The 20978-nt window shown below is 40.9% G+C and overlaps 1 protein-coding gene across 2 annotated transcripts in view; it reads right to left on the bottom strand.

Annotated features, from left to right (window-relative positions):
* The window catches only part of RASSF3 (Ras association domain family member 3), a 156217-nt gene that overhangs the window by 101115 nt on the left and 34124 nt on the right, over positions 1–20978 (bottom strand). The window contains exons 1-2 of one of the 2 annotated variants that reach the window (XM_050924073.1): positions 2969–2993; positions 2593–2714 (exon numbers count right to left, since the gene is read on the bottom strand). In XM_050924073.1, coding sequence (XP_050780030.1) covers positions 2593–2643 — 51 coding nt within the window. In that variant the 5' untranslated portion in view covers positions 2644–2714; positions 2969–2993. Of the gene's footprint in view, positions 1–2592; positions 2715–2968; positions 2994–20978 lie in introns of those variants that run through there. The other variant, XM_050924069.1, reaches the window with a different exon arrangement.

The following is a 20978-nucleotide window of genomic DNA, read 5'->3' as shown; positions in this document are numbered from 1 at the left end:
AGGGTTGGAACCTTTTCATCCATCACAGACCTCTGTCACTTGAGCTAAGGGAGTGATAGATAACAGCAGTAGGTTGTCATCCTCTGTGGGTATGTGTACACTGCAAAAAAAGACTTGAGACAATAAATCTCAGAGCTTGGGTCAACTGACTGGAGCTCATGAGGCTGGTACTATGAGGCTAAAAATAGCAGTGCAGATGTTTGGGCTTAGACCTGGTCTCAGATCCCAGGCTGCAGCCCAAGACCGAACATCTACATTACTATTTTTAGTCCTGTAGTGCAAGCCCCATGAGCCCAGGTTAGTTTTCTCAGGTTCGGAAACTTGCTGTCCTGTATCTCTTCTTGCAGTGTAGACATACCCTACATGTACCAGCACTAGAAAGGAATGGGACCCTTTGCCAGTGGGTTTCACAGATATTTGCTGACAGCAGAGGCATGGTGAGACTCAGGAATCTTGTGTTCCATTCCTGGCTCTGGATATGAGTGTTATAGTGGAAACACTTTTCTGCCTGTTCCTCCCAGCTTGACCCTTCTATCCTGTCTCCTCTGTGACGCTAAGAGCCCCTTTATGTCAACTGGAAAAGGGAGCACCCAACACACTGTTGTCAGAATATTTAGCCAAACAGCATCTTGTAAGATTTCATATAAAAAAATAATGACATGTTGGTAATGGAGATCGTTGAATGATATATGTATGGTTTGTGTACAAAGAGTTATGTATATATGCTGGAAATATAGTCTTAAAAATGTTGTGGAGGCAGCTAATAAACAAGCCTGTCCTGTACAAAGGAATGTGCATTCTCCTGTCCGCATGGATCAAGCTATCAGACAGATAAGAAAAACAGCATGGTTTGATCATAAGCAAAAGAAAACAAAAGTACATTTGCATCTAAGGTAAACAAAGTGACCTGAGGAAGAAGCAATCCCAGTTTCTTCCTGGCTTCTAATCCCAGTCCAAGTCTCCTTACCAGGGCCGGTGCTTCCATTTAGGGCACCAGGATTTGGGGCGGCGGCATTTTGCCGCCCTTGGTGGCAATTCGGCGGCAGGGGGTCCTTCCGCGCTCCGGGTCTTCAGCAGAAATTCTGTGGCGGTCCTTCACTCGCTCCAGGACCCACCGCCGAAATGCCCCGAAGACCGGGAGTGCAGAAGGACCCCCGCCTAGGGCACCAAATACCCTGGCACCACTTCTGCTCCTTACCCCACTACACCAATCTCCCCACAACTCCCAGTCTGAGTTTTTCTCTCTCTCCAGCCCCAGGCTCTAGTCCTACTCCCCGCCTGCTCCAAGGTTCCTTGCCCCAATCTACTCCCTTGATCACTCATATGTCCTAGTCCTCTGTATTTGACTTGTCTGCTTCCTCCTTCACCAGCAGGAAGTCCTTGAGAACACAAGAGAGATAGGCTCCTTGCTCTCAGGTCAGATGCCTGGACATAGCATGGCTTGCAGTAGCCCAGAGCTACAATTGTAGGAAAAGAGTCCTGCTCAGCCCCAGGCTGGAGCATGCCCATTGAGGATGGATTATTTAGGGCATCTAGCTTCTAAAATCTAAGAAGTCTTTACTAAGCATGTATGAACTGCCATTTTCAAAGCTTATGCCATTTGGCTTATAACTTGGCCAAATTTGGGTCGATTTTCATGGGGATGGCAAAAGGCACATCCTTGACATAAAGGCTACTCCCTGCCAAGTTTCAAGTCCCTTTCCCAAAGCCTGGGGCACTAGAGCTTTAAAAAAAAGTCACCAGAATGTAACATGGGCAAAACAGTGTATTTTCCCCTAGCCTTGTTTTTGGAAACAGCTGAACTGTTTTGGTTGAAATAAAAAAATATAATAATAATAATAATAATAATAATAATTAATAATAATTTAAACTGAGGCAATGACCTGGCATGGAAAATTTCAGCCCAAACAGTTAAAGTTTGGCAAAGCTATAAACAATTGAAAATAGGGTCTTATCGTGGGAAGTGTTGGGTAACCTTAATAACAATAGGTGGTGCTATCTGCCCTAGGTATACAGCTGACTGACAGAGAGTGCGTGCACGCATGCAGTAGAGTGTATTAGTCATAGAGTGTAAACTCCGTGCCTTTTCAGGTGAGGAGAAAAACTCCTCTGTTTGTACTGTTTTGAAGACTACCACAAGTAAAAACAAAAACATTGATATGAGGCCCTCCTCAGGGGTGGAAAGCAAGCAGTAACATAACACGATAGTTAAGGAAAAGAAAGGAAAAAGCATATTGTTTCTATTCAAAATTTGAGAAGTATCTACGTAAGCAAATATGAAATTACCCAAATTGGAATTTGATCACAACAGAAGGATTAAAACCCTTATTATTTCGCAACAAAACTTGAGCAGGATCTTTATCACAAATGGTAAAGCCCTTGGCTTTATTTCTTATCCAAAATATAATACTTCCAGCAGCACAGAACTTCTGGTACATTTATTCTGTATTGACTTAGCAGGAAAGTATCAGCTACTGAATTACAAGTAGAAGTACATTTTGATCTTGAATAGATGGGTGGAACAGGAAGAAGGTTCTTTATTATGTAACTGACAGTTGGATAGTAGCAATTCTGCAATGCAAAACATATTACCTGACCATTGTCGGTTTGATCCAACTCGTCATATATGGAGATGCATTCCATTAATTTTCCATTCTGCTGACAGTCTAGATGCACCAGATCTCGACAGTGAGAGTGACATGTATATCTGCAATCTGAAACATATAGATAAAGAAAAGATATTTAGAGAAGAACTTGCTGTTGCTTTGAGAGCAACATAAATCATCTTAATGCAAATTAGAGTCTGAATGCAAATAGGTCTCTTTCCAAAATAGCACATGTTTAATGTAATGTATGCTACAATTTTTTTAAAATCCCTCTCAGAAAGTAAGCTACAAAGTGAAATTCCTAAGCTGTTTAAACAGTTTATGTTTAGACACTTATGAATTTCATGAACTATCTAGTATACCTGTGAGAGGCAGCGTGGTCTTGTAGATAGGAGATGAAACTGGGAGTTAGAATCAGCAACAGAAACCAGATCTCGACACTGATTTCCTGTGTGAGGTCAGGCAAATTAATTAACTTCTTTGAGTTTCAGTTTCCCCATCTGTAAAATGTGGCTAATAATAGTACACACCCTGCCAAATGAAAACACACTTTTCTAGAGAGAATTGAGGTCTACAAATAGTATGCGCTAGGTATTATTAACGATTATCATTTAATTACCACAGAGGAAATATTGTCCAAAGCAGAACAGGGGATTTTGTCAAGTTTCCTGCATTCTTTTCCTGGCATTGCCACTGACTTGCTAAATGATCTTGGACAAGTCATTTAAACTCAATTTACCGGTCTGTTAAATGGACATAACAACACTTAGCATTTTTCAGATCAAAAGTTCAGGTACAAGGTTGTAGATGATCCCAGCTTCAGTGCCCTTTAGGAATAAATTAATGCACACTGACAGTTGGATAACAAAAACACACCAAGTCACAGGTACTCTGTGTGGTAAAGTATTACCACCAGAAACCTGCATTCAGTAGTGATGTATAAACCTCACTTCCTGGCTCACAACGATCAGCTGTGATGACCACTGGATATTTAAATCAATAACAATAGGTATGTAAAATATAATTCTATTTTGACAAAAGGCTCATCAGGTTTCAATTTTCTACCCTCAAACCTATAAATATTTATTTTTATGCCATTTTTAAAGCAACTGCTGGCTTGCTCAGAAACATTGCTAGATTTGCTGTTTTCATGTCTATCAAAAACTGGCAGAGCTGGTAGTGCCAACTATAGTTAAGTTTTCAAAACATTTTCCATTTTAAGACCTTGTTTTAAGTTTCTTACAGTTTTCCCAAACTTTAACCATTCTGACTGAAATTTTTCATGCTGGGTTGACTGCTTCAAGTTGAGTTTTTTCAAAAAGTTTCAACTAAAATGGTTCAGCCATTTCGGAGCATGAGGTTAGGAATGTTTTAAAAAAAAACAAAAAAAACCCAGCCATTTAGTTGAAAACTTTAGTATTTCTATCCTTTAGCGCAAAGGTTTGAAATTTGGTAGGGGCTTTGCTCTGGTGACAAGGTTGTGCCTTTTCATGTTCATGCGAATAAAAATCCAAATTTGGCAAAGTTATAAGCCTTTGAAAAATCTAAGTTCACGTGTTTAGTAAAGACTTGTTAAGAGTTAAGCAGCTAAATTCTCCAAAGATTCCATCTGCAATGAGCATGGTCCAGCTTAGGGCTACAGGGACCAAGCAGGACTTTCCCTGAAACTGCCGCATTTGTTGTGGGCCATATCATCATTAAATAAGGAGTTAGGTTGGAGTGGAGAGACTGGGGCCAGATTAGCAAGGAGACTGGAACAGGGAGCCTTGGGGTACGGAACACTGGCATGAGGAGCCTAAACAAGAAGATTGGGAGTGGGACCAGGTTTTTTGGGGGAGATGGAGAGACTGAGATGATAACTTAGTGGGGAGATACTGGGGCAAGGAGTCTGGAGGTGAGACTGGGAGCCAAGTTGGTGGTGATGGAAGACTGGTTGGGAAAAGAGACTGGGATCAGGGAAGGACATTCCTGAGTCTCGTCATTCCTCAGCTATCAGCAAATATCTGCGAAGCTCACTAGCAAAGTTTGTGTGTCTTGTCCCTTTCTACTGCTATCAGTTACTCCATTAGCTCAACTGGCAAGAGGTCAATGTAGTAGATCTGAAAGTTCAAACCCTGCTGATGACCCATGAGGGTGTCTACATGATGGAATTTGTGTTTTCATTTGGCAGAGTGTGTAATCAATAAGGCAGGAGACTAAAGGAAGAGAAAGGATAGTTCATGGTTAGGGCAGCCGAATTATGCCCTGAAGAATTAGATTCTATCCATACCTCTGCCACAGAGTTCTTATGTGATGTTGGGCAAGGCACTTCAACCAAACATCAACTAATTGTGTGTTCCTCATTTTATGGATGTACAACTTGAATCCCTGGGTCTGATTTCCAGAAGTGCTAGGTATTCAGAGCTGCATCTGAAATCAATAGATGTGCTTTGAACATATAAAGTGCTATATAATGCTAAGTCCTCTGAAAAATCAAGTCCCGTGTGTTTCAAGTTGGGAAACCAAAATATATGAACACTTTTGACCTTGAACACTTTGTGCCTCAGTTCCCCATCTGAATATTAGATACTACCCCTCACTGCACAGGTGCATTGTGAAAACAAAACCATTAATGTCTGTGAAGACCTCAGATATATATGGTGATGAGCACCATAAAAAACCCCACAAGGAAGTTAATAATTCTCTATTCAGAGTAGGGCCTGGGTATCATTCAGTCAATCAGTCCTAAAGCACACACTCATGAATAACAAGAACAAAATAATATATTAAATAGATGTCAGCTAGTGAGTATGGTCCATGGTCCATTCAGTGCACTGACTGCGGCAGGGGGCCTGTGGTGGAAAAACAGTATGTGATCATGTAATTAAAGACTGTCTCATAATGCATATACACTAGGTGGGAGAGGGGGATCAAATTAAGGTAGCACTGGCATTGCTAACTTTTGGGTACTTGACTTTGCAACCTTAATAATGTTTTTATGTAGTTTGTGTGCGTATATAGAGCATGTTCCCATTATATACACAATCATTTTGACAAATCATATTAGGGAACAGTGTGTTGGTTAAATAGTATTCTGAGACAGGATTAACTAATGAAATTAGGAAACATTCTCTTTCAATGCTATTTTGTTTCTTATTTATAATTCATTTTAATCTGTGTGTCTTTAATGTCATTTATAAGACAGGCCCATAACTTCCTCCTGACTCTTACAGACATAATTCCAGAAAACATAAAAGCTTCATCTCTGTAAATCCAATTAAAGCTTTCTGTCATAACCTAGATTTTAACAGACTGAATGTAAGTTTAATGAGTGACTGGAAAAGAAAAGATTATCTCTACTATAACAGAAACACAATTAGAACATTTTACCCACGCAGTTCAGTTTTTTAAAAAACTATTCCACAGATTAGAGTACAATGTACAACAGAGGTACAAGTATTGTCAAACTAAAGGGAATTTACTTATTGGATGATCCTTTACTGAAATAGTTACTACTCCTGCTCTCAAAATATCTGAACTTCAGAAAAAATTATCTGTGCTTCTAAGATCAGTATTTTGCTAGATTACCAATGGACTTCTGCTTGGAAATTTATTAGAATCTGGTATTCTTTTCTGATGGCATCTGAAATGTCTGTTGCCCTGGAAGAAATCAAAACCTTTAACAAGTACTGCTAACAAAAACATTCACTGACTTTAAAAAAAAAAAAAAAGACCTGCTCAAATTAATCAGTAAGGATATTAAGTCTGTCTTCTGAAATAAAACTATTGTAAAAGTGAGGTATATGTATAATGAAAACTTTAGCTATACTTATCTCACTGGTGTTATAAATTAAAAATGCAAATATAAATGTGTAAATATTTATTAAATATACAAATATTATCTTTTAAAAATTGTGTTGTCAATTGCTGAGGCAAAATCTAACATTTTATGTTACTTAGCATTTCACTACTGCATTAGATTCAAGTTGCCTTATTCAACAGCCTAAAGTTGAAGAAAAAAACAATTAAATAAATTCTAACATTATGTGATATTGAGACCACTTGTATTTTGCTTTTGTGGTAAACTGTGAGAGTTCCAAGCATTCATTTAGGTGCATAGTCCCTACCTGATGCTTGTGTTTTCTTCACTTGAAACTTGATTTTGCTTGATAGCTTGTAAATAGCAGTTCCCATAACCGATTCTCTGCAGCTTTGTGCAGAAATAGACAAGCAACTGAATAGGCAGGCAGCTGAGCAGATGCTACAACAAACAGACCTTGGTAATTGAGCTTCATTGGCTCAGATAGGAGCAAGGAAGAAATATAGTGCTCAAGAGCACAAGTCCCTACATTCTGATGTGGTCTTTTTTCTGGCCCTTGTAAATTAGAACACTAATTCCTGTGATGACCTGGGCAAATTTGACTTTCAAATGAATATGCCTACTATAGACTGTGTGCAACCAAAACAAAGAGTACAGAGAAAACAGACGTATGCTTGCATCTTTTTAAACTGAAATAAATTGTTCAGAATAAGTCTTTATTTCAAGCTCTGAGGAAGCTATGCTGTATAGTTCTACTACTCCATAGATTAGGAAGTTAGCCAGTACAACCTATGTTACTTGATTGATTGTGGTTTGCTTCCCAACATCACAAGAAAGATGATTACAACAACTGCTGCAAGAGAAGTATACTTTTAGAGCTTCCTGGAAAATGCTTCATATTTTTATTCAAAAGTCTATTTTCAGGCAACAGATCACAGAAGGAAGGAGAAACCAATGTAATTTCCATGTGGCAATGACTCTTTTTGATTTACACTATATTTATATAGTGCCTTTACTATTAATATCCTACATTTGAATTTGAACTTAACTTATACTTGACTTAAGTGTTTGGACTTTTTTTGGTTATGTTTACATTATTGAATAAGTCTCAGATGCTTACATTCCATTTTTCCATTTTTGTTTCCAAACTGGGGCTGGCTCACCAGGTTCATTAGAAGTCATGGGAAAATTAGAAAACAAATTGGATTACTTGGGTTTCAAGAAATTGCTAAATATAGGTTGTTTGCAGCTCAGTTCTGCTCTTATGCTGGTTTTACCTCTCTATAATTCCCTTTGCTAAATGGATTTATTCCTTATTTGCAGTATCTTTATGTTCCCAGCCTCCCCGCAACTCTGGGGCTGGCCCAGGGCTAGCTCAATCTGTATCAGAACATAGAACATTTGCCTGACTGCTGTAAATTGTGCCCATCTGCAATAGCCCTCAAAGGTCATTCTGCCCGCCAAAGATTGTCTGCAGTAATATGGCCACTCCTTCAGTCTTCAGGCTCACTTCAAAGGCCATGAGGCCTTCTTCGTCATCTGGAGAGAGATCCCCCATAGCCATTCCAGAGGCAGAAAGGGACTATTCAGTTGGCTTAACTAGCTTCTAAGGGAAATTTGCTAGGAAACCAGGTAAGCCAACTGGAAGAATCTCCAGGAAGGTTGTTAAACCAGCTACACAACACCTTTGTGCCACTGAATGGCACAAAGGGGATGTATCAGGTCAGAGGATCTGGCAGTGGGGGTATCTTTACACGGCAGTTAAAAACCCATGGCTGCTCTGTGCCAGCTGACTCCAGCTTGCTGGGCTCAGGATAGGAGGCTGTTTAATAGCGGTATAGACATTTGAGCTCAGTTTGGAGCTCTAGGACCCTGCGAAGCGGGAGGGTCCCAGAGCTCGGGCTGCAGTTCGAGCCAGATCATCTACACTGCAATTAAACAGCCCCTTTGCCTGAGTCCCACGAGCCCAAGTCAACTGGCATGTGGCAGCCACAGGTGTCTAATTGCAGTGCAGACATACCCTAGGTCTCTTATCTTTCAAGCAACTAATGATCTGCTAGACAGTACACGTTATCAATCATTCACAGCTCTTCTCTCTTTCTATAACTGTCCCAATCCACTTAAAAATACTAGTGGAAATATATATAAGCAATAAATAAGTAACAGTTTAATATCTGGATGCATAAAGTTAGTCAACAAAATCCATATTTAGAAACCTAGAAATGGGCAGGTTTTCAGAAGTATTGAACATTCAGAATCCATATTGACTTCAAGTGTCAAGTGATGTTTAGCACCTCTGAGAAATCAAGTGATTATTTAGATGCCTAGGTTTGAAAACTTTGGCCAACATGCCAGGCATATCATCTGCTTTTCCTCATCTGCAATGCAGATCAGAACATGGGATGCTGCACAACCGACCTTCCTCTCTTTCCTGACTGGTATGCAAATAAATAAGCTCCAGTGGCCAAAACAGAAAAGGTGCAATAAGCTTATTCATTTATTGTAGAATAAGAATAAAAAATGGAACGGCCGATTTATTGAATTTCAAAAATATAACCTTTGCTCTGCAGCAGATAAAAAAAGTTGATCAAAAAAGTATGTAGTTATGATATAGAGGCTCATAAAAGGACACTGTGGGTTTATAAGGAATAAGAAAATACTGTATATAGAAATCCACTGAACTTCAAACAGAAAAATGAAGGATGTAACTGCAAATGAAAAAATTGCTATTTGATAGTACATATTAATAGTATAAAAGGATAAAGTGCATTTTAAAATCATTTTTGATAAAATAATGATCTTTTTCTTCTATACAGCTGCCAAATATAATTATGATTACTACTATTTTTAATTCATGTAAAACAACAGCACTAATCCATTATTATGCCTGTCACCTACAAAAGCTTTTTACTGGTTACACTGATAAGTTGTGTATTTGCTGTATAAAACTAAAATTTGAGCTAAAAAATCAAAGGGGTACAACTGCAGATAAATGGTTTAGCAACAAGAACTAAACTATAATCTTTCTGTAACTTTAAAGAGTTGTAACCTTGTTGACAGACATAGAAGCCAGGATGTAATATGCTACACCTCACCTTGAATATTGATTGGCTTCTTAGAGACGGTCCAGTTTACTAAAATCAAGTGTAGTACTGAAAACCTACAGTGAGCCAAATTATCCATTTTAACAATATTGTTCATGATAAAAGTGGGGGGATAGGACAATGTGGAAGTGTTTGCATTTGAAAATAACTTCAACACAAATGTCCAAAGTTTAAAATGTTTTGCCTTAATCTGTACTTATAAGGGGAAAGGGCTATATATAACAATGTTTTATTCCTTCCTATATTTTTCTCCTTAATAGAAATTAGAAAATAAAGACTTTTCTATAAATCTATGACTTAGGCCTGGTCTAGGGTACAAAGTTGGGTCAACATAAGTCACCTAGCATTACCCTAGTTGTGCGTGAATCTATACTCACATTTGTCTCCGGCTGAGGTAAGGGCCCTGTAGCGAGGCGGTGTGGCTCCCCTCCTCCCCACGGAGGGTTGAGCCCCATCAATCACCCCCCAGGGCAGAACCGCTGGGAGGAAGTCCCGCCCCTCAAAGGGTCAGGCGGCGACCCGGAAGGATAAAAGCCGGGCCTCAGCCCTCACTCAGGGCCCGGCTGCCAGCAGGAGCAGATGTGCCCACTGGCCCTCCTCACCGGGAAGCTGCTGAGGCCCGAGGCTGGTGGGAGCTGCCCCGCAGTCGCTACGATGAGGAGCCGCCGGAGCTGCCCCGCTGTCGCTACGATGAGGAGCCGCCGGAGCTGCCCCGCTGTCGCTACGATGAGGAGCCGCCGGAGCTGCCCCGCAGTCGCTACGATGAGGAGCCGCCGGAGCTGCCCCGCAGTCGCTACGATGAGGAGCCGCCGGAGCTGCCCCGCAGTCACTACGACGAGGAGCCGCCAGAGCTGCCCCGTCCTCACTATGGCCCTGAGGAGCCACCAGACCAGACCTGGTCTGCCGTCCTGGAGGTATTCCCGGACCTACCGCCCTGCCCGGACTGGGAGGAGCCCATGGTACTGGACACCCCGACGGACCAGGTAGGAACCGGGGGGGAGGCTGGAAGTAGCCCGGGGGCAGCTGACTATAGTCAGGCTGCAGAAGGCCCTGCGCCTATGTCAGTGTGTTTCGGTCAGGACCCCCTTCCCCACTGACTGCCACTAGCGGTGTCAGCCGCTATTAGGGCCCCGGGCTGGAACGCATTATGATGCAGGAGTGGGTGGGCCTGCGTTCCCCCTGCCACCCGTAACCGGGTGGCAGACTCCCCCCACCCATGTTGCCACTGCTCTGCCCTGCTCCAAAGGCCAGAGCTAGCTGAACTGTGTTTGGTGCCCCGCCCGAGCCAAGGGTTGGGCCCCTAGTATTTAACTGTGTAGCTGTTCGGTCCCGCACACAGGGTCCGAACCGCCGGAGCGGACTGCAATCCCGAGGGCAGAGGCCCTCGGACGACGAGACGAGGCCGGTGTGGCTCCCCTCCTCCCCAGGGAGGGTTGAGCCCCGGCACCCCCTCGTCCACAGGCCCCATTATGGCAATGCAGTAACATCACTTCCCAGTACTGTGTTGAGCCTTGGTCAACCTACGGTGTGAGTATATACATTGCGTTACCTATGTCAACCCTAACAGTTCTCCAGCAGCTTTGCCACAATGCCTAACAATGACCATTCTAATCACAACTGTCAACTCCACTGCCCAGGGGTCAGAGACTGGAAACCATTGAGCCAGCCCCCACCCCCCACTTTAAAAACCTGCATATTTTTAAAATGCATTTTCCTGACTGCCCAACTTGGTAAGCATCACAGAAGCGCTCTCTTGAGTGCACCTACTCAACTGACCATGCTGGCTACATGCTTCCGACATGCTCCTGCCTATAGCAGACAAGAGGTATTTGATCTTCTGGGCCTGTAGGGAAAAAAGGCTGAGCAGGCAGAGCTATGGCGCAGATGTAGAAATGTGGACAATCTATGAGCAGATTGTTTGGGGATGCGGGCGAAGGAGTACAACAGGGATCAGCAACAATACTGCATGAAAGCAAAGGAACTGCAACAGGCATGCCACAAGGCAAGGGAGGCCAACAGTCGATCTGTTACTGAACTGCAGCTTTGTTAATTTTACAATGATCATTTCTCCAGTTTTTCCAGTATCAGAGGGGTAGCCGTGTTAGTCTGGATCTGTAAAAGCAGCAAAGAATCCTGTGGCACCTTATAGATTAACTCCAAAACATCTGTTAGTCTATAAGGTGCCACAGGATTCTTTGCTGCTTTTCCAGTTTTTCCAGATCATTATGAATTTTAATCCTATCCTCCAAAGCACTTGCAACGCCTCCCAGCTTGGTACCATCTGCAAACTTTAGAAGTGTACACTCTATGCCATTATCTAAATCATTGATGAAGATATTGAACAGAACCAGACCCAGAACTGATCCCTGCGGGAACCTACTTGATATGCCCTTCCAGCTTGACTATGAATCACTGATAACTATTCTCTGGGAATGTTTTTCCAACCACTTATTCCCCCACCTTATAGTAGCTCCATCTCGATTGTATTTTCCTAGTTTGTGAGAAGGTCATGTGAGACAGTATCAAAAGCTGAGGGAATGGCTACACTTGCAGCTGTACAGCGCTGAGAGTTAAACCTGTCTTCCTACAGCTGAGTAGGGAAAGCGCTGCAGTCTGTCCACACTGACAGCTGACAGCGTACTGTCATGGCCACATTTGCAGCATCTGCAGCAGCATTAGGAGCGGTGCATTATGGGCAGCTATCCCAGTGTTCAAGTGGCTGCAACGTGCTTTTCAAAAGAGGGGGGTGGGGTGGAGTGTGGCAGGGACCGTAGGGGAGAGAGAGAGTGGATTTTTGGAGCCGACACTCTGTCAGCAGCTGCCTTGCAAGTTCTGACCCCCTCCCTACCCCTCTCTCACTCACTGAAAGCAAACAGCAGCTGATAAGCAGCGTTCCCGAAACAGATCCCTGCTCTCTCCCTCCCACGCGCCGTGCTGCTTCTCTCCTCAAGCCCCCTCCCTCCCCCTCTCTTCAAGCAAACACTAGCTGTGGGCATTCCAAAGGGAGCCCCCTGCCAGCCTCTGCTCATTCACAGCAAACAGTAGCTGTGTTTGTTTTTTTTATAAGCAGCTTCGGGAGCCCGGAGTTCACAACAAAATAAAGAGAGGCATCACAAAAAAACAAAGAGTAATCTTTACTTAAAAGGATTATGGGAAGTTTCTGGAGGTCAGTTACAGTGTACTAAGATTATTCCCTGTTTACATTGGCACCCCAGCACTGCAGCAGCAGCGCTATATTCTTTATTCCTCTCGTGGAGGTGGAGTACAAGCAGCACTGTAGCCAGGAGATACAGCGCTTGTATGTGCCTTGCCAGTGTGGACGGGGAGTGAGTTACAGTGCTATAAAGCCGCCAACAGCGCTGTAACTCTCAAGTGTAGCCAAGGACTTAGTTAAATCAAGATATACCACATCTACCACTTCCCCCCCATCCCCAAAGTTTGTTGCACTGTCAAAGAAAGCTATAATGATATGATTTGTTCTTGATAAGTCCATGTTGACTGTTACTTATCACCTTATTATCTGATAGGTGTTTGTAACTTGATTGCTTAATTATTTGCTTCATTATCTTTCCAGGTACTAAAGTAAAGATGACTGGTCTGTAATTCCCTGGGTTGTCCTTATTCCCCTTTTTATAGATTGGCACTATATTTGCCCTTTTCCAGTCCTCTAGAATCTGTCCCATCTTCCATAACATTTTGAAAATAATCGCTAATGGCTCAGCTATCTCCTCAGTCAGCTCCTTGAGTATTCTAGGGAGTATTTCATTAGGCCCTGGTGACTCGAAGACATCTAATTAATTTTTAACTTGTTTTTTCCCTATTTTAGCCTCTGATCCTACCTCATTTTCACTGGTATTCACTATGTTAGATGTCCAATCGCTACTAAACATCTATGCTTTGTTCTTGTTCAAAGGATGCTTTCATAATGCAGGAGCACTTGCCTACTGTACAGGTGGAACACACAGGAATGTAGTGATATTTTTAAGACTCTGTGGAGCAATATATTTTGTATAGCCACTGTACTAATTGGTTTCGCCTACATGTTGGCTGGTGCCTGTAGGTGCCTCACTACTATTTCAGATGGAATGACAGACTGTCTCAAGCTTGTGACCGTCTTGTAGCAGCAGGACTAAGATTCTACATTTCAGCTGCTACTGACTACTACTGACTACTACTGACAGCCATATTTCTCCATTACTGCAACTGGTAAAGGCCTATATTTCTGAAGTAGGAAATTGTAAGATTTATTCTCTGCGCTACAGGTTGGCACAACTGGAGCAGAGATCCACCAGAAAAGAACCAAAATAACAGACCTGAAGTTAGACTATTAAGTTCAATTTCACCTCCAATAATAGTTTCTATGATTTTTTGTCTGATTTACCGTAATATGAGTAATATATCTTTCTTATGCTCATTTATTTGTATAGGATTCTAGTAATTATTAGGCAGCTCTAAACATTGCGATATTGTATTGTAACTAAATGAACTACAAATGCAATCTAGCGATCGGTCTTAAATATGTTGCACAATGGGAATTGCGCCTGAGTAAGGACTGAGCCCTGATTCAGCAAGGTATTTAAGTACATGCACAACATCTTTAAGCTTGTGTTTCAGTGGATCTGCTCATGCACTTAAAGTTGTACATGGATTTAAGTACCTTGCTGAATTGAGGCCTGAAGGATTTGACCCTGTATGTTTAAAAATTGCTTTCCCTTTGCAAGAACGTGCTTATTTTGCATAATTGTAAGAACACTTTTTTACTCATTGTTTATTGCAGCTTCCTGTCTCACTCTCTTTCTCACAGCCAGTTCTGTTCCCTTCCAGCTCTTAGACTCCCTCAGATCCTTTATAGACCAGGTGCAGCCTGACTGGGAGCACCTGTTCTGGCACAGGGACCTATTTCAGTTATAGCAGCCAGCCACCCTGTGACAAGTATTTATATTTTCACACTGTTTATGAGGTATTGCTAGGGTTGAGCATTTTCTAGCAGCTAATGAGTGGCTGAGTTAGAATCCCAAGGTAAAACTCAAGGGTCCACAACTCCAACCAAACTGATGATTAACTGCAAGGAAATGCTTGACCTAGAGGTTATTATTGCTAAAACTTGCAAACTCCTGCTGCTTGATTCAGGAAAAGCATAAATCTTCATAAATATTATTTAAGAGATGGGATATCCAGACAATGGGAAAGCTCATGGCCATGTAAGACCATTACACAAATTATTATCATATGTGGACTTGTTTTAGTGGAAACTGCATGACCATGAAGTCAGCATCTCTGTAACCTTTTTTCCTAAACTAGTCGTTATTTGTGGGAAGAATACAAAAGACTATATATATATATATATATATATATTTTCTTAGATTTCCATATTGCCAGCCCTAAGAATTAAAAAATCATGAGTCAGGCCTCAAAATATCATGAAATTGATTTTAAATTCATAAGATTAAAAAAAATTCATTTTATTTGTCTTCTGACTTCTAACCCTTTAGGGTGCATTTGGGTCAAGTTTTCAAGCTACCACAAAGGCTATCAACTTACTTTTTTTTAAAAATGAAAGCTGAATTTCTCATGTCAGCACTTGACTCCCAGAGGTGGGCCTTTGAGAGAAACACTAAAGATCACAAGATTTGAAATTAAACTGAGTGATGAGAACACTAATATTTGCATTTTTAATCTATTAAAAATGAATGAGTAATTCATAACAAATAATTTATTACACAAATTTCACCTCTTGTAATGTTTGTGATACCTCTGTGAACAGATCATGGTTTTCTCAAATTTTTTTATTATTCCAAATTATTTGGTAAAATCCTTTGGAGAAGTAATTTATTCTATAGCTTGCTTTTTGAAATTCAATCTCTGTTCTTAGTTGTGACTGGCTCCTTAAATCCTGTAGTACTTTTTCCTGTTTCCTTATTGGATAAGTTTTGTACTCATAACAAGCGTATTTTTGTGTGGGTACTTTCAGAAAATGCATTTAAAATTCATCTTCTAGGAGTAGTAGAGTCAACAAGCTTTACATTCACTTTCAGCAAACATCTGTGTTAATAAAACATAGTTGAATAAATTTCTGCAGAGGTAAACACAAAATATGGTGGAAGATAGCTGAAGCAAATTTGTTTAAAAATTAAAAATAAAACAAGAGAAAATGGTTTGCAATATTTGCAAAGATCTACTGTCTCTAATAATTGTCTTTCTGGAATTACATGTGCACTAATATTTTCTCTTTCTTACATTTAAAAAGCTAATAAAGTGGAAAAAATTGACACACACACTCTAAGCAAATTTCTTCCAGCAGTTAATTGTTGGGTGTGAAAATTACAGCAGTGCTGTAATTAAACTGGTTTCAAAAAGTATTTACTCTAGTGCCCTCTAGCGCTGAGTAGCAAAATAGCATGCATAAAGTTAACAAATATGTACTCCTCTTTCATTTGTTCTTCAATGTAAAACACAACTATCCAAAATGAAATGACATGAAAGGGGCAGCTTAGTTTTAAGTTATTTGTAATGCGAAGGAAACTTGAGTTAATTCCCAGTGGAGTCTGTTGTTTCTTACTTGAATTAATAACATTGCAGAGGCAACATTTTCAATTCACTAAGCTATAGAAGTGAGTATGCCCTTTCTAGATGATTTACAGAACAGTGCTCAACAGAGCTTTGAAAAGAACTCTGACACAGCTATCTTGGCCAGAAAATTCAGTCTGAACATAAGAAAGGATAGTTTCTACTGGCAGATCAATGAATACCCCTTAAAGTGATGGATTTAAATGCTAAAATAGGGCTTACATTTTAATAAGTGCAGAATAAACTGCTTAACTGGAAGACTAGTCTTCATGGAGGCTAAATTCTGAGACTTCCCTGCTAAATAAACCTGGATCCTGCTTCAAATGTGGATGGGGGGCAAGAGTGGAGTCAAGCCAAAGGAGGTGAAGTACCAAAAGATGCACATAGGAAAGTAAACATGCACCTAAAATAGATGATGAAATTTGTATGTTATATTTAAAATATGATGGTGAAGGAGCTAGTAGTGCAGATCCCATTAGTGATCACTCACTAGACTCCTCATGCACTGGGAATCTAATTAGATCAGGCCCCTTATTAGGGTATGTCTACATTGCAATTAGACACCCACAGCTGGCCCAAGCCAGCTGACTCGTGATGGCAGGGCTTGGGCTAAGGGGCTGTTTAATTGTGATGCAGATGTTTCGGACTCAGGCTGCAGCCCCAGCTCTGGGACGTTCCACTCTCACTCATTCACTCCCACAGATCTCCAGAGTCCTCTATCCTGGGCCATTCGCTCTAGCTGGTTCCAGGTATAGCCCATTTTTTCGCTATCAGCCTGAAGGTCGCGTCGCCAGGTGTTTCTTGGACGGCCTCTTTTCCGCTTGCCTTGGTGGTTCCACTCTCACAGGGTCATAAAGCCTGGGCTCCAACCTGAGTCTGAAAGTCTGCAACGCATTTAAACAGCCCCCTTAGCACAAGCCCCTTAGCCCAAGTTAGCTGGCATGGGCCAGCAGCAGGTTTTTAATTGCACTGTAGACATACCCTAAAGTTCCACTGTGAACTTCCACTATGCAGGTGGCAGAGTGGGGTGGGTGGGTGAGGAACAGAGAGGGCAACAGAAGGGAACAGACAGACTAGAAAGACCAGGTCCACTCACCCCACCCCAACCCAACCTGACCAGCGTTGTGATAGTGCTCCATACTGTAATGTTTTGTATGCACTCAGGCCTCTAGTTTCTCAGGAGAGAAAGTACAGCACTATGTATTAATTGCATAAGCAAGTAGCTCAGTCTGAGTCTGCACACACTTCTAGAAATGTTGAATTCACACTGGGCTTGGTGGCTTAACATATTTATCAGCATAATCATTCTCACACTAACACTACATCACTTCATTTGGTAAGTAATTCATATCTAGTAAACTAATAACTACTCCTTTACATACACCACTGGTCCACAGCTTCTTCTCCAGATAACGCTGGTGATAGCCACTTCTCATTTTGCACCCTGAAGTACATGGCCAAAGTGAGTATTGATGAGGAAAGTGCTTTGCTTAATACTACAACTGCACCTTTATTGGCTTCCTATTCCATTGAAATTGTTACAAGACATATAAAGAATAAATCTTGCCAAGCAAATTCTGAGGGTTTTTTATGGGAAAGGGAAAAATTTAATAATTAGAGATATACCAATCTCCTAGAAGTGGAAGGGACCTTGAAAGGTCATTGAGTCCAGCCCCCTGCCTTCACCAGCAGGACCAATTTTTGGCCCAGATCCCTAAGGAGCCCCCTCAACAATTGAACTCTCCACCCTGGGTTTAGCAAGCCAATGCTCAAACCACTGAGCTATCCCTCCCTCTATAAGGATATCATGGGGACTGGTGATGTCTAATCTTATTAAACGTTTTATTTAAATCATCTGAAAGCAGGAGTAAAAAAACCATTTAATGAAATTTGCTGATGGGATTAAACTGGGAGGAGTTATGAATACTAATCAGTACAGAGAAATTATGCAAAGTAGTTTAGAAAGATTAGAAGTGTGGGCACAAAACAAAATAATTTCCCCCTAGAAAATATAGCTGGAGAAAACTAACCCAGTACAGGGATAGCAAAGGGAAAAGGAAATAAATGGAAAGCAGTAACACTGAATGAGGATTGCATTTCTCTCTCCCCTCTGATATTGCACTTCGGGAGTCAAGTGATGCAGTCTTATTCAAAGGATTTGTACCACAATACAAAAAATTACAGACATGCTCTGAATAAAAAGAAACATGTAAAACAAATGCAGAAAATATTTTTTTAAAGGAAACTGAACCTTAAAGAGCACACTTATTGTAATCAAATAATCATTAAATGGTATATTTTCACTAACAGTCTATGTATACTTATCTGAACATTAGATGTGGACGTTACTCAATGAACATTAAGAACATTCAGATCAGTAGGGCTGAATTTTCCAAATCAGACAAATAAGTGTACCTGAAAAGATTGCACATGGACATATTTCGTATATTTGCAATTAGATTGTAAAGTCCTTAGGGAATGGCCACTGTTTCTTAATTGTCTGTAATCTGTTGAAGTACCATTTACATCTATAGCACTGCATAATAATAAATAATAATTATTAATAAATAATGACTACAACAAAATGGAAATTACATGTGCATCTCAACACTAGATAAGAGAATTAAATAAGTGTACCATAGCCTGTCACTTTTTAAAATTATAACTATAGAAAGCAACAAAGAGTCCTGTAGCACCGTATAGACTAACAGACGTATTGGAGCATAAGCTTTTGTGGGTGAATATCCACTTCATCAGACGCATGTATTCACCCACGAAAGCTTATGCTCCAATATGTCTGTTAGTCTGTAAGGTGCCACAGGACTGTTTGTCGCTTTTTTACAGATCCAGACTAACCTGGCTACCTCTCTGATACTTAACTATAGAAAGTAACTACAGTAGAACCTAAGCATTACAAACACCAGAGTTATGAACTGACCAGTCAACCACACACCTCATTTGGAACTGGAAGTACGCAGCAGGCAGCAGCAGAGACCAAAAAAAAATACAGTACAATGCTGTGTTAAACATAAACTACTAAAAAAATAAAGGAAAAGTTAAAAAAAAAGATTTGACAAGGTAAGGAAACTGTTTTTGTGCTTGTTTCATTTAAATTAAGATGGTTAAAGGAAGCATTTTTCTTCTGCCTAATAAAGTTTCAAAGCAGTATTAAGTCAGTGTTCAGCTGTAAACTTTTGAAAGAACAACCATAATGTTTTGTTCAGAATTATGAATATTTCAGAGTTATGAACAACCTCCATCCTTGAGGTGTTTATACTTCTCTGAGGTTCTACTGTATTCTAAATTTATTCCCTACAAGGGAAAATAATTTGAATGCAACACTTTGTTTTGACAAGAGTAGAGTTATCTACTGACACCATTTATTTCTTTGTTTCCCAGCTATGTAGTTTTATAAACAGTAGGTCAGATTGTGCTACCTTTACTCAAATAGAGTAGCCCAGTTTAAGTCAATAGGACTATGTGTGGAGGGAGTGCTACTCAATATAAGCAAGGGGGCTACTCCATATAACCTGGTGTAGTATTAGGATAAAAGCTTTAATTCACAAATAACTATAAAGTAAACATAGAAAAAATGGATATTCTTATTGCATCAAAATTATATTCTTTTAGTAGCTCTATGCCCTCATTAGGTATCAGGGGGCTCTGTTGGTCAGTTAAACATATTTTGGATAGGTAGTTAAAAACAGGCTTTCCTTTTATCTCATCAGTTTTCATATCATTTTAACTTTAGTTTTTATAGACGTTTAAACCTTCATAAATGTATTTTTATGGTGCATTCATTTAAAAGGATGTCATTATGTTTCTATACTTGTTTCAGTTTATTGTGCAGAACATGTATTCTTACATGTCTGTACCTTGAACATGGATTTATTTGATTAGGTTCCAATGACCTGACCCAAAATCTATTGAAATCAATGAAAATACTCTCATTGACTTCAATGAGCTTTAGATGAAGCCCCAAAATTGCAACCCAGGCCAAAAAAGTCATATGCAAATTCCTGCTGGAGGTAAAGTGTAACTTTTTGCTGCTGACTGTGAGAAAGATCTGGCTAGTTTAAAGATTTGCTAATGACTTCTCATTTCCTTCTCATGAATGTTTTTTCAGATGTACACAGAACCACTAAGCTTTAAGCATTCCCTTTAGTTGACAGCTTAGGGCATGGCTGTGGAGCACTGTGAGTTAAAGCAGATGTGGAGTGCTGTGAGTTAAAGCAGCCCTCGGAGACCGCAGCAGGGAAAGCGCTGCCGTTTGTTCACACTATCAGTGGCAAGCGCAGTGGCGTGGCGCCATTTGAGGCACTTACAGCAGCATTGGTAGCAGTGCATTATGGGCAGCTATCCCACAGAACACCTTTTCCCATCCTGGTGCTGTGGCTTGTGGGAAGGGAGCGGAGGGTGCGGGACATTCTGGGTCCTGTCCCAATGCTCCGTGATGCATCGCTTTGCATCCCAGCCATCCCTGTGCTTCCATCTCCATTTGGCGCCATCTTTCAACATTTTTTGTACTGCGCGCTCTGTCTTCCCTTTCGGTCTGCGGGAATGGATCCTGAGCTTGTGAGGAATATGCTGATGGGTCTCGCCAGCACATCATGAATTGCAGTCGAGTTACTCCTTAAGCTACAAAGTGACAGTGAGGAGTCCGATGATGATGTCGACTCACGTAACGCATACAACATAAGATTGTTTGTGGCTTTCATGCACATGTTCACCACAGTGGAACACTGCTTTTGGGCTCGGGAAACAAGCACTGAGTGGTGGGATCACATCGTCATGCAAGTCTGGGGTGACGAGCAGTGGTTGCAGAACTTTCGGATGAGGAAAGACACTTTAATTGTACTGTGTGCTGAGCTTGCCCCCACCCTGCGGCACAAGGATATGAGA

This window comes from Gopherus flavomarginatus, chromosome 1 (assembly GCF_025201925.1).
Source record: "Gopherus flavomarginatus isolate rGopFla2 chromosome 1, rGopFla2.mat.asm, whole genome shotgun sequence".
NCBI lineage: Eukaryota > Metazoa > Chordata > Testudines > Testudinidae > Gopherus > Gopherus flavomarginatus.
The sequence above is the reverse complement of the archived record's forward strand: the minus strand, read 5'-3'. Positions and strand labels throughout refer to the sequence as shown.